Source organism: Macrobrachium rosenbergii, chromosome 3 (assembly GCF_040412425.1).
Source record: "Macrobrachium rosenbergii isolate ZJJX-2024 chromosome 3, ASM4041242v1, whole genome shotgun sequence".
Taxonomy (NCBI): domain Eukaryota; kingdom Metazoa; phylum Arthropoda; class Malacostraca; order Decapoda; family Palaemonidae; genus Macrobrachium; species Macrobrachium rosenbergii.
The window spans coordinates 92458903-92473733 of NC_089743.1; the positions used below are offsets into that span (position 1 = coordinate 92458903).

Here is a 14831-nt window from a genome sequence, read left to right on the forward strand (position 1 = left end):
GCCTATCTTTCCCTGCCTAAATTATCTTTTGGTTTTTTTGTCTACCGAAGTCTGTCTAGCTAAGATATTGCGAGGTATAACTTCTACTACGCCGAGAAAGTAGTTCCAAAAGGGCTGGGAGCAGAGTGGTCACAACAGAGAATGACAATAACAAGGTCTTAAGATGGCGGAAAATCCCGTTAGGCCTAAATTTCAAAAACAACCTCTGGCGGCGAAGGAACACCAAAATGGCCGGTCCTCTCACAAACAGTTCAAGCAATTCAGAATACCCGCGCGAACACGGCGGAGGAATCCAAAATGGCGGGTATTTCCTTTTAGCACCAAATTCAAAAACAACAAACGAAACAAATGCAGTTATCCAGATTTTACTTTAAATATACCAATCATGCATAGTGTTTTACGTTAAGGATGGAAAACGAAATTACCAAACAACATTGTGTCTTTTGTTATTGTATTCTCGCGGTGAAACATCCTCAGCAAACAATGGAATAGATTTGCATGATTTGGAACGGACCAAATTTACTTTACTGAAAATGTATTTTATGATACAATTAATACTTCCGTTCGTTCGCTACTTCACTGACACGGTTTTTGAATGATTCCCGCTATGTGCAAACAATAACGATCGGAATTGCCGACGTGATTTCTAAATTACTTTGTGTACATGAAACAGGCTCCGCTTTTTCCGGCCTTAAGATACGTTATGGACGACTTAACTCAAATGCTCCGAACACAGTAAAAATGCCATTCATAAATTATGTCTCTCGTTATAAATTATGTCTCACTCTGTTTCTACACCCTTCCTACCTATGCTAATTCTCGCTACACTTGTTATTATAACTATTCTCTTGACTGCTTATTATTATGCCTGGTTCCTTGTTTGGAAGAATGAAATGGGGTTCGATATCTGACTTTTATTTTTGGAATTAATGTAATTTTAATTTCCTTTTCTCCAGATTCTTTCTCTAAAATGTACTTTAGATTCTACGCAAGGTCGCCAATGTTACGTGTGAGGGTCTTGGCTGATCATGTATTATTCAATTTACGTAATTTTTACGGCCCTGCAAACCAAGATTAGCCTACACGTAACCCGCCACTTGAAGCCAAAAGTTAACCTCAAAGACAGTCGTTAATTAGCCAAAGGTCGCCAGTTAAGGGTAATTAACCTTAACAAGAATATTTGAGATGAATTTGATTTTAAAGCAACGGTTCTTCCAAACATTCGGATGCGAGGCATAAAAAGCATCGAGACTTAACCTGATTTTGCTTACCCTAAATCCTAGGTATTTTACCGGAATAACGGGGTTGAAGCTAACAATATAATAATTTGGCTTAATCTAGACTTCGTACAAGCGATTACCTTCAATGGTGGCCGGAGAATGAAACAAAGAAAATTTTGAAATACAGAAAAAGATGTTAAAAGAATGGACGAAGTTTCGAACAGCACACAGACTCTACCTTAAGGACGAAGCGTTGGCGCATTACAACGGACGTGATGAAGTTGTGTAGTGTTTCTTGCTCCACCATTCACTAAAAAATAATAGACAAAGGCGGGGACAGGGCCACCTTCCAGACGTCTGCTCGAGACGGTGGCTAGTTTTCTCTCTCTCTTGTCTGACCAGTGCTGGGTCAAAACAGTCACCCCAGGCGTCCGTAGTTCTTGTTAAAAACATTCGCCCAAGAGACAGGTAGAAAGGAAAAAGGGACCTTAGGACCACCTATTTTTAAGGCTGATATGGGAATTTTCCTATAGGGGAAAAATGGCTAAATGCTACTTATCTTGTTTCAACGGACGTTAGTTTGAACTGAGCTGCTCCCAGCGTGGGACAAAGCAATTTCCCTGTCTTGATCAGCTGATACTACTATCCCTAAATGTTCGAGGGTGAACAGCGTAAATATTTATAAAAATATATATATATATATATGCAGCACAAATCAGTCTGAGGATTTAGACACAGGCTTACTGGAGTAAAGAGAAGAAATGTAAAGCAAACGGGAGAGAGAGAGAGACAGAGAGAGTGGGGGGGGAGGGGTTCAAACGTACAACGGACATCCATCTTATCAGCGAAATTTCCGTTGATAAATCTCTCAAAACGAAACACTTTCATGAGGCATGTATCTAAATATATATACAGACACATTCAAAACCACTCAGGCTAACCATACATATACAAAAAAGAAGAAAGTGATTATATGCATATGCAAACTGACGAAATTCCAGTAGACCACGAATGTCTCAGAGTATAGTTTTCTGCAAAAGAAAACTACTGCGATGGCTTTGTCTGTCTGTCCAGACTTCTGTCCACCTTCACATCTTAAAAACTACTGAGGAGGCTAGAGGGCTGCAAATTGGTATGTTAATCATCCACCCTTCAATCATCAAACATACCAAATTGCAGCCCTCTAGCCTCTGTAGCTTTTATTTTAGGCAGGGTTACAGTTAGCCATAATCGTATTTCTGGCACCATTATAGGTACCAACAACACAGGCCACCATCGGACCATGGCTAAGTTTCACGGGCCACAGCTGAAAGTTCCACGCAGCATTATACTCTGTACAGAAAACTATTGCGCCAAGAAACTTTGGCACATTTTTACTTGTTTTATTTACTTAGGCTTTTACCAACTGTTTAAACAGGCGTATTTTGGTCAAATCCACAATGGTGTTAAAATGAACCAAGATGAAACTTCAGTTCCCCTGCAGGGCTGATGTCTGAAGCAGTAACGGTTTGTTTAAGGCAGTAACGGTTTGTTTAAGGTAGAGTTATTGCAATTTTTTCATCTTGTCACATTATTTCTATTAATTTTTCAATACCCGGCTTTTTGCAGTTCCGGCTGGGTGTGGATTGCACTCTGTCATTCCCAGGGAAACATAGTGGCTGAATAAAACCTATGGCTTCAGGGAAAAAAAAGAGAAAGTAAGTACATCGTAACTGAAGGTTCTGTCAGGCCTACAGCCTAACCAAATGTTATGAAATTGGAATAGGTAGCTTAAGTAAATGCAGTTTAATTTGTACTTACAGTAGGATGATGAATTATAATATCAGGGATAATGACAAAATTGCCCAAGGATATGAAACTAAGACATGTATGCATGATGTAGCAGCCTATATATATGATACTTCACCATACATGCATAAAAGTGCATGCACAGACACATATATACTACACAATATATGTATTATATATATATATATATATATATATATATATATATATATATATATATATATATATATATATATATATATATATATATATATATATATATATATATATATATATATATATATATATATAATATATATATAATATATATATATATATATATATATATATATATATATATAATATATATATTATAATAAACTAGTGATAAGACATTCAGCATAGACTAAAATATTTTATGAACCAAAGAGAATTTTACCCCATACAAAAATCTTCAGATTTACCATGGCCCTTTAATTAGCAATGGCCATGAAATTTTGATAATAAAATATTTGTTTACTAGTTCCCATAAGGAAATACTCATCTTTACATTATGTTTCCTCACACCGTAGGACTGTGGAACAGCCTCTGATGACGTCATGCAATTGGAACTGCAGAAGTTCAAGCTAAGATGCAAGGCCTTACTACCTAATACTATTCTCCTTGCATTTTAATACAGTTCTATCTGTTTATTGATATATTTTTGTCTTTTAATAAGTAAGAGCTCTTCTTTCTTTATTTCCCTTTACCTCCTCTTACTTCTTTCGAATGAACACCATATTCTCTGGAAGCTTGAATTACAAGTCAATGGACCTTTTAGTGGGCTTGTTCCATATGAATAGGTTTCATCTTCTGAATAATAATAATAATAATAATATTGATTTTCTCTCTGGCATTTGGCAGGATGGATCCTGCACCAGCCACAGAAGACTCCTTCATACCTCGCAACCTCCTGCAGGACATGATCGATGAGGTCATTTGTCCCGTCATGAGGCTGATTCTCACCTGGGTTACACCAGGCTGGGACCAGACTAAATATAACTTCATAGAGTACATGGAATACAATGAGAAAATCAGTAAGGAGGATATAAAGAAGCTCAACAAAAGCTCACCGAACAGCAAAATAAAGCTATAACGGAAGATCAGGAAGGTAAGACATGGGACACCACCTTAATCTGTCTCCTCCTGAGGAATTGCGGAGGTTTGGCCAAGGAGGGTGAACAGGCTTGGTCACGGGAAACGGGAAGCGCCAGAACGTCTCATCACAGAACTGAAGGACAAAAGAAACGAGTTGACTCATGAAAAGGCCAGATTTTCGAAGGAAGATTTCATGACCAAAACAGAAGAACTTCGTGTAAACGTTATAAACGTCCCTGAGAGTGTGGGTAAAGGGTGTAGTCACGTGGAAGAAGAAGAAATCAAGGAACACACGAAGGAATTCAACTGGAGGATCACTAAAATCAGAGATGAAGAATCGATGTTTCAACAAAAAAAGGAATATGTGAAAAAGGAGGGCAAACCAGTGTTGATAAAACATCTGAACAGAATCACGACCTTTAACCCTCTGCTCCTGATCTTTGACGAGACGAAGGGACACGGAAGTTGCGGTGAAGGATATATTCACGGGAATGATGTTGGAGGAGGACAACAAACAACGAGCGAAAGTTTCACTAGAAGACATTATAGCCATTGCATCTAACACTAATCCTAAAGGATTTATATTGCTCAAGGGATATGCAGGAGTGGGCAAAACCACAATATTAAAAAAGATCACCTCTGACTGGGTTCAGAAGGTTGGGTACATTAAAGGCCTTGATTCTTTCGACCTGCTTTTATATGCAGAGTTCAGAGATCGAACTGAGACATTCCTGGAGATTTTGCAGCACTCATTAGGTCATGTTCATCAGTGTTTCAACAACAAAGACTTTGTCCAGGTAGTCCTAGGTCTGAAAAACTTGGTGATCTTGGATGGTTACGATGAGATCAACTCCAGTTCATCTAAGCTGTTCCAAGAAATCTTGTACTTGGCAAAACACCACAAGAACTTGACTGTTATTGTTACGACCAGACCTGAAGCTGAGAAGCAATTAGCTCGTAAACTGGGAATGAGAAATGTAAATGCTGTTCACGTTTGGCTTGTAGGTATTGAAGTCGACAAAAGGACGGAGTTTGTGAGAAAATACTTTCATGGTCTATCTCAGAAGTCTACACCTTTGCAAGGGCTTGAAGGACTGTTGATATACCTCAAGAAAACCGAGCACAAAATGAGTGAGGTGTGGAAACCCCTATAATCTCTCCCTTGTAACAATCCTTTGGATGCTCAAGCCAGAAGTAGTGAGTGGAATCACAACTGAGGCTGAGCTCTACTGGCAAATTTTAGTCTTGTGCCGTTCAAAATTAGAGGAGCGTTTGCAGACGTACGAGAACACGTGTAGCTTTAAAGAAAGTGAACTGCAACACAAAACTGATCAGTTTCTTGAACAACTAAGCTGGGAGTCCCTTTTAGGGCTAAAAAATGATGACATCTATCTTCCCAAGTCAGCCTATGACAACATTAAAGAACTCTGTTACCGTTTGAAAGTGCCAGTCGAAGAAATGGCTGGTGCTTTTCTCAAGAAAGTGACTACTTCGAAAGACTCCCGATACAGTTTTCCTCATAAAGGAAACCAAGAGTTCATGGGTGCTTACAACATCTACAAAAAGGTGACAAAATCAGAAACAGAAAAAGAAAACATAGTTGACATCTTCAACAAGCTCCATGATGGTTCACCCCCTAAATCTTTTGCCAAATATCAAAACTTGCTCATACAAACTCTCAGCATTTTCCATGTTAGTGAAAATCAGCTAGCACAGCCAATCAAAGAAGAAGTACTGAATCTCTTGGAGATGTCAGGGTTAAGAGACAGTGACTCTTGGCTGAAAGTCCTGCACAACCTCAAGTGTGATGACTTCACTCATGAAGTGGATTGTCAAGAGACATAACATGTTCCAGAACAAAATTGTCATTTCAGACTTCTCGTTCGATGCCTACTGTGCGCTCCTCAGAGCCTTGGATACGTCTGTTGCTAACGATAATATCCCCTTCATAATAGATCTAGTGGAGACTCCCTTTTCCCTACATGAACTTCAACAAGATATCACAAAACTTCAGTTCAGAGTCAACCAAACTATTCTCTTAGACCTTTTCAAAGGAGTTGCTCCTGAAATAAATAACTCGCAAGAAAACGCCATTCAAAATCTCCTCTCTAAGTAAGTATCAACATAAATACATATGTAAGTACTTTTGCATTCGTATGACTACTTCTTAGGTAATGGAGAAAGAACAGTGTTATAAAGGAGGGTTGCTGGAATGATGTTGGGGCTGGGGATGAGGTGGGTTTCAGGTGGTCTTCTTAAAAAAAAAAAAAAAAAATAGAATCTATTGAATCTGACAAAATCAAAATTTCAAGCAGGCAGAATCCCCTTCATAGTCCCCAGAAACTGATCTCACCATCTCTATATCATCAATTTTCAGTTCCTCTTCTCCATCTCTCTCTCCTCTATGTTTCTCCCAGTGTGATCTTTTCTCCATCCAAGTCCTTCAAGTCTTGAGAGAGTTTAAGTCTCATCACCAGCATCTCTTTTATCTTGATAAGCACCACTATAATCATTAGTCCATCATTAGATAATAGGTAGATAAATGTCGTTTGGGATCAATTCCCTTTTCTTCATATTTTCCATTTATTCCTCATCATCAGTTATAATAATAATGACATTATCTCTTCCCTTTTGAATAGCTGCAAGAGGTATGTAGGCATTTGGAGTTCCAAATTCCAGGTGCCTCACACTATGAAAACCCTCTTCGTGAGGCTGCCCAATGAGGACACAATGAACGCCTTCCTGGCCTCTCTAGCAACGACAGCAGAGCTAACAGAATTGAGTGAGTTCAAAACCAAACTAAGAACTTCTATATTTCCTTCATGGAACTGATATTACCTCTCCTTCCTCAGATCATTTCTGCTTCCTTTTGCACTTGTAATTTGGAAGGTAATCCTTCGACCAAAATCCTAGCATATGAAGTAATGTTATGCCCATATGATTCTTCAAGTTGCCTCTGTCACCTTGACCTATATGCAGAGAAACAATTATTTCTCTCACCCACTCATTCAGCTTAAAACATTTCCCTCATCCAGACGTACCTTACAAGCCCTGGTCATCCACTCAATCACGCCATCATAACTGTGCGGCAGCATCTCTCCTGTAATCCCATCAACTCCTGGTGGCCTTCATTTTCCTCAACCTTTCAGTTGCGCCCCCTCGTTCCTTCAACAGTCAATTTTACAAGAATTCTCAACCTTCCACTTCATTATAAGTCTCTACAGCAATCAACCTCTTCCCCTGTTTTTCCTCACTCACAAACTTTCAGTACAGACATTACTCCTTCATGTAGTTGACATTTGCTACATTCGTACCAGCTGAGCCATGAGATATCATTTCCTTGAATTCAAGGTCATTCTCTGTCTCCCCATCAAGGGATTTGCCTCAGTGTCAACATTGGAGAAGTGCTTCACCCAATTCCGGAAGGTATTCAAGGCGTCTCCGTTTACATAAGCGACATCAAGACTGAAGAGGAAGTTGAAAAGGTCCCAAAGATCCTTTGTGGCCTCCGACCACACAGCGAACAAAGGTAATCCCCCCATTCTGTAAACAAGCACCACAACCAAAGCGAGGGAGCCGTTTCAAAGGCAAGCTACTATAAATACTACTACTAATACTAAAACTCCTAGAGGGAGGGAGAAAAAGAGAGGATGCTTTTGTTTCTCCTTTGAGACAGGAGAAGCATGTTCTCAGAAGTAACAGATACATTCTGACTCTCATTCTATCAAGGACTTCAAATGGATTACTATTCATATTTTCATTTGTAGTGGATCTAATGATTTCTATTAGATCAATACCTACCCTCAATCAGACACATTTAATTTGTTTGATACATGTATGTGGTATGTGTATATAACATCGGACACTGGAGGAAGGAGAGATCCCAAAATCCTTTCAATGTGATTTATTGTGAAAACGTTTCAGCACCATCTGTCCCATTTTCAAAGCTCCAAATTAAAAAGAACAACAGAATTAAAATCAGACTCAGATTAAAACATGAAGGAATGTAAAGGGAGCTACAACAGAAGGGAACATTGATTGTCAGGTAGTGCTGAAGGCAAAAGCTGAGTGACAGTCAGCGTCCTTCTTGGTTCCAACAGAAACTCAAGAGAGGTACAGAGGAGTTGACGTGGACTGCGTATTTATTTGGGGAACCAGTTGTCTAATAAAAAGAGTTTCAAGCATTGACAACTGATATTCATTTGGAGCTTTGCCTATTTGTAATTAATATTGTATTTGCATTTTTTCTCATGGGCTCTAATACATGAAATTTCGGGGTTTGATAGTTTACTGCCCATATGATAGCTAACTCCACAATGAGAACCCAATCTTATTTTCAACAGTCTCCAAGTGAAGCCCAAGTATATCCCCCAGGTCACATCTGGGGTAATTAAATATAAGACTCCCAAGGTCATCAAAGGAAGCAGACACTCCATATTTAAACAAAGACTTGATGGTCATTGGATTACAAGGTACAGGCAGTCCCCAGTTAACGGCCGAGGTTCTGTTCCCGACAGTGTGACGATAAGCGAAAATCAGCAATAATACCGCCGATCCATGGTTATCGGCGCCGATAATCATGGAACGGCGCCGATAACTGGAGATTGGTGTCGAAAATCCGGTCATCATCGTCACTTGACAAGCGCCGTAAATCCAGATCGCCGATAACCGGGGACTGTCTGTACAGTATTAGCTTTAGATCGACTGCTGGTAGGTGCTTGCTCATAAGTCTCACTTCTTGATAAAAGTGTCTGTCATAAAAAAGGGGGACACAGCATACAGAGGTAGTTTAGCTCCTGCTGGTATTTCAGATTGTGGGTGGAAGATATTTGGATATTTTTGCAACTGTTTGTTAAAAGAGTTCAGATGGAAAACAGTTATTTATTAAGTATTGGCAGAGACATGATTTCCTCATGAAACGCATTCCATCCGCATTTTAAAATAAATGCCCTGTGGAAGAGAGTAGACAACAAATTTAACTTAAAATTTAAAAAAAACCAATGGATGTAAAAGTTAGAACCCAAACTAGTAAAAGTTCTCTTTCTAAAAACTGTGGTATTAAAATGTTCATCACATCTAAAAACCGACACATCAAGAAAGGGCAGTTTATTTTCATTTTCACATTCGGTTTTGAACTTAATACTTGGATGCATTTCATTGGCAAATTCAGGGAATTCGTCTACCCGACCTTTATTTCTAAGTAATAGGAACGTGTCGTCAACATATCTGCTACAAAAAAAGAGGGTGACAAACCACAGGACAGTTGTCTAGCAACCGCTCCTCCAGGGAGCACATAAAAATATTAGCAAAAAGAACTGGTTCCCCAACTAAATACTCAGTTCACATCAACTCCTCTGTACCTCTCCTGAGTTTCTATTGGAACCAAGAAGGACCCTGACTGCCACTCGGCTTTTGCCTTCAGCACTACCCGACAATCACTGTTCCCTTTACATTCCTTCATGTTAAAAATCACTTTTTATTATGTTTTAATATGAGTCTATTTTTAACTCTTTTGTTCTTTTTAATTTGTAGCTTTGAAAATAGGACATATATGGTCCTGAAACGTCAGCACAATGCAGTATAATCACATAGAAAGGATTTTGGGATCTCTCCTTCCTCCGATGTCCGATGCTGTTTGCCAGGTTTTAAGCAACCACCTCCAACTTTAGTGTATACATATATATATATATATATATATATATATATATATATATATGTGTGTGTGTATATGTATGTATGTATGAATGTATGTATGTATGTGTGCATGTATGTATATATACATAATATATATATATATACTGTATATATATGTATGTATGTATATATAAACTTTATTACATACACAATTGTTCTGTGCATCAGTAGAATTACTAACAGGACCCCATTTAAACTTTTGTTTCCTTGCTACTGTGGAGTGTACAGTTTTTCTTGATGTGCTGTCTTCAAAGCCAGCCGTTTCCGGTGTTCCCTGCCATTGTGTTGTTAGCGCATGTTATGAAGGTGTTCTCTACAACCAGTCTGTCCTTTTTGTTGGTGTTCCTGTACAGAAAACTCATATTTTCCCAGTCTATTTTGTGGTCATTTTCCCTACAATGTATGTGTGTGTGTGTGTGTGTATCTAGCAGAGATATTTATTCAGGTAAAGTTGAAAGCTTTCTAGGCCCAACTGTCCTCACTGACAAGTATCCGTAGCTATGGCAGATACTTGACAATGAGAACAGCTGGTCCTAGAGAGCTTGTAACTTTTCCTCAATAAATACCTCCACTATATACCATTCAGTTTCAATGAGGTCCTTCTAGTAATTGAATTATTACACAGAACAATTGCATAAGTGATAAAATTAATATATATAGATATGTGCGTGTGTGAGTGTGCGCACATGTACGTATGCATACATGTATACAACATATTTAATCTAAATATTGTTTTATTCGTTCAATTTTGATACCATCTACTAAACCCGTATATAGTCATGTATTCAGGCAATTTATATATCATCTACTGAATCCCTATCTATTGCAGTACTGTACATTTTCAAGAAAAAAAAACACACACACGAAACCAGTATAATGGAAATAGTAAATACAAGTTACTACTGAAAATGATACAAAAATCAATTTCCCCAGTGACTGGCTAGAAAGCCTAAATTTCACCACATTTCCTCCTATATTCCCCAACACAGATCTTTCCCTGTCCTCTCCTTTCCTCGATGTTCCCTGGGCGAAAAGGGACTTCACAGACTCCTGGACTCCCTCGCCGGATTCACAGTGAAAGTGTGGATCCATTTGCCAGAGGAAATAGAACCAGAGATTGACGTCAGTGTGTATATGTCTACAAAAGCTGAGGAACTGACTCGGTGTCATTATGGTATCAAGTGGTGAGTTTGTTATCAGACTATGTCCGAATTCTCTTTTCATTTACTTTGGTCTTACAAGTTTTTTGTGGGGAGGGGAGGGTGGCTTCTGCTTTCACTCTGTTTCACCTACTACTACCTTCTGTTACTTCTTACAAATGAACACCATGTTCTAGGAAAGCTTGAATTTCTTCAAGTCAGTGGGCCCTGAATATAACAACAACAATAATAATAATAATAATAATAATAATAATAATAATAATAATAATAATAATAATAATAATGTTTCTGTTCATTTTTGTTTCACCCTTACAGTGCTTACATCTCTGAGGTCATTATTATTTGTTGTCAGTATTATTTCCTTTGTTTCTTTATTATTTCCGTTTCATCGTTTATTCTTCATTTCTCAATTTCCTTTTCTGTACTAAAGCACGTGTTGCAGGTTGGTTAGTACTAATAATAATAATAATAATAATAATAATAATAATAATAATAATAATGTTTACTGGTTTGCTCTTTTTAATAATTGATTTACCTTACATGAATTGCCCCATTATGTCTTGTATCTACATAATTTTGTTTTTTCTGTAGATCTGTTCAGTCATTCTACAAAACTGGTAAGGAAGTCTTTTTCTCGCTGAATTCATCTTTTCTCATTGGCAGGGTTAATGATGCAGAGATGTTCAAGCTTCAGTAAACCTCCTGGACACGAAGAGGTTCCAGGTGCACACATGTTCAGGCTTCAGTAAAACCTCCTACTCGAAAATAATAGATGAAAAAACATGAAATGCACAAATTTGAAGTACCGTATTTATTTAGTGAACCTGAAGCAACATGAGGTAACACTCTCAACAAGGTAAAATCCTATCTTGAATTCCCCGGAAGACAACGATGCCGCCCAGATGTTTGGTCACCTAGGCACTGGCTACCAATCCCCCTATTCATCGAATACCTTGAATCCTAAAAATAAAATCAACGAGACCAAGATACTGGTTAAACAATAGCTGTGTAGAATCAAGATATAAAAATTTTCATTAAGTGAACAGCACAGTTAATTAAAGGATCTCATAAAATATTAAAAATTGATTGATAAAGGATTCAGGATATGAGTTTATTTTTAAGGTTTGATGAAAGTGCACTAAAGTAATAGGGCAACTTCAAAGTCTTGCTCGGTGTGCCAAACAGAACGAGACCTACTTCAGAGAATGCCTTGCACTGGTTTGTTCAGCTGAGAAATCCATTAATGTTCAATAACGCATCCAACAGTCACCAAAATTGATACCATCTTGATCAGCAGCTTCCTTGGACGTAGCAAAGGAACCCATGTCCAGCCCATCAGTAATTACGAAAGAAGGGGTGATTAACATGAAATCTCACAGGAATCTCATGGTAAAAAAATCAGTACTGTAAAACAGGAGACGACACGAAGTACTGAAAGTACGATTCACGTCAGAAAATGAGGCATGGTGTCTACATCTCGAAGTGTGCCACATCTAATATGGTAGCACGGGAAAAAGTAAGCGTAGCATGGCAACTGATAAGTACAAAAGTCTGCTACGTTGATGTCCGTTAATCCTTCCTTCAAGAACCAGTTACGAACATGTTTTGCTTCTGGCCCCCCCCAAAATAAGGCAACAGAGCTTTCCAGGCAACAAAATTTTCTAAGTAAAAGTTTTCCAAGCAACAAAGCTAATTAATAAAGCTTTCCAAGTAACAAAGCTTTCCAAGCAACAAAGCTTTCTAGGTACCAGTTTTCCAAGTAACAAAGCCTTCCAAGCAACAAAGCTTTAAAAGGAACAAAATTTCCCAAGTAACAAAGCTTTCCAAGAAAGAAAGCTTACTAAGTAACATAGTTTTCCAAGTAACAAAACTTTCCCAATAACAATGCACTTCAAGTAATAAAGCTTTTCAAGCACATACATCCATCTATCTATATGTATGTATACACACACACACATATATATATATATATATATATATATATATATATATATATATATATATATATATATATATATATATATATATATATATATATATATATATATATATATTACTCACAACAGCATTACAACATCTAAGTCCTTAAACACTTAAATACTTATGTTAAGACCAGCAATGACATCAGCTGCAGACCTTTAAGTAAAATGCTTTCGTTGAATACTTACCATTGACCAGAAATGAAAGTTTCAGTTTATTACAAAATTTCTGAAAGAACAAACTAAGTCACTAAAAAGTGAATTACATTAAATTCTAAATTTTAATTCAAAAGTTAACGTACGTCAACTTTCGTAATTGGCCAGACTATTATTATTATTATTATTATTATTATTATTATTATTATTATTATTATTATTATTATTATTATTATTATTATTATTATTCAGTACATGAACCCTATTCATATGGAACAAGCCCCAAAAAGGGGCCACTGACTCAAAAATTAAACTTCCAAAGAATGTGGTGTTCATTAGGAAGTAAGAGAAGGTAAAGGGAAATATTATTATTATTATTATTATTATTATTATTATTATTATCCAGAAGATAAAACCTATTCACATGGAAGAAGCCCTCAGAGGACATGGACTTGAAATTCAAGTTTCCTAAGAATGTGGTGCTCATTAGGAAGTAAAAGAAGGTAAAGGGAAATACACAGAACAGATCTCACCTATTAAAAAGAAAAAATCAATTAATAAATAGATAAAACTGTATTAACTTGCAAGGAGAACAGCGCCCTTACTACCTGAAAGAGAATCGTGTCAAGAGGTTGGTTTTTTTGGTAAAAACAAATATCATTGGTTTGGTTGAGCGGGAGAAAATTGGGGAAAACCGAAGTGGAACCTCACCTCTTCAGCCAAATTGGTTATTCAGCCAAAACTGGAGTGTAGCCTTTGTTTTGCAGCCTCAGCAATGTCAGAAAATCCAGTCTTGAGTTCCAGAGACTCTGGAAAAGATAACTTTATCAAAACACAAGTGTAAAGAATCACGGTGAATAAATTTATCATTTTGCTTCCCTGAAAAAGTGGGCTAACTTTAAGAAAAGTCTATTTAGTAACAATAAAAATGTAAGACCTCGCAAAAATTATTATATTTAATAATAAATAGAGTAAGATTTCACAAAAATCATTATACTGAATATCCAAAACGAGAATTTCACAAAAATCATTATATTTCTATTAAAAAGTAAGACTTCACAAAAATCATTACGTTAATAGTTTGAAAAGTAAGACCTCACAAAAATCATTACAGTTAATATTTAAAATAAGAAAGATTTCACAAAAATCATTGTATTTAATAACAATAATGATAACAGAGTAAGTTTTCACAAAAATCATTATATTTAATGTCAAAACAAATGAGACTTCACAAAAATCATTATATTTAATACCTAAAACAATAATATTCCACAAAAATCATTTAATATTTAAAACAAGTACAATTTCACGAAAATCATTTCTATATTTAAAAATAAACAAAGTGGATTTCATAAAAAATCATTAAATTTAATATTAAATAAAGTAGGATTTCACAAAAATCATTATATCTAATATTCAAAACAAAAATCATTCAATATAAAAAAAAAGGTACGATTTCACAAAACTGTTACAACTGATGTCGGCAGCGACTCAAAACCATAAAAAATGACATTTTTATAATAAAATCAAGTTTTACATTTGCTTACCAAATAATTACAAGATCATAGCCCTCCCTCCTCCCCTCTCAAGGACATAGAGCATAAACGAATTGATATACTTAGCTACATTGTACCTATTCTTCCCCGTAAGTGGGCAGGGCAGTATACCTACACCCAAAACAAAAGAGCGCTACCACGAATTTTGAATTTTGAGCTGCG

The 14831-nt window shown here is 36.8% G+C and overlaps 1 protein-coding gene and 1 long non-coding RNA gene across 3 annotated transcripts in view; one reads left to right on the top strand and one right to left on the bottom strand.

Annotated features, from left to right (window-relative positions):
* Positions 1 to 11780, top strand: part of LOC136828068 (uncharacterized) — a 13033-nt gene extending 1253 nt beyond the window's left edge. Inside the window, exons 2-7 of the mRNA XM_067085791.1 lie at positions 2829 to 2917; positions 3891 to 6236; positions 6764 to 6906; positions 7500 to 7653; positions 10808 to 11002; positions 11642 to 11780. Of these exons, the coding sequence (XP_066941892.1) occupies positions 5932 to 6236; positions 6764 to 6906; positions 7500 to 7653; positions 10808 to 11002; positions 11642 to 11675 (831 nt within the window). The 5' untranslated portion in view covers positions 2829 to 2917; positions 3891 to 5931 and the 3' untranslated portion in view covers positions 11676 to 11780. The remainder of the gene's footprint in view (positions 1 to 2828; positions 2918 to 3890; positions 6237 to 6763; positions 6907 to 7499; positions 7654 to 10807; positions 11003 to 11641) is intronic.
* Positions 1 to 14831, bottom strand: part of LOC136828084 (uncharacterized) — a 102114-nt gene that overhangs the window by 51342 nt on the left and 35941 nt on the right. For both annotated transcript variants that reach the window (XR_010849905.1, XR_010849900.1), the window contains exon 6: positions 13825 to 13922. This is a non-coding gene — a long non-coding RNA (uncharacterized lncRNA). The remainder of the gene's footprint in view (positions 1 to 13824; positions 13923 to 14831) is intronic.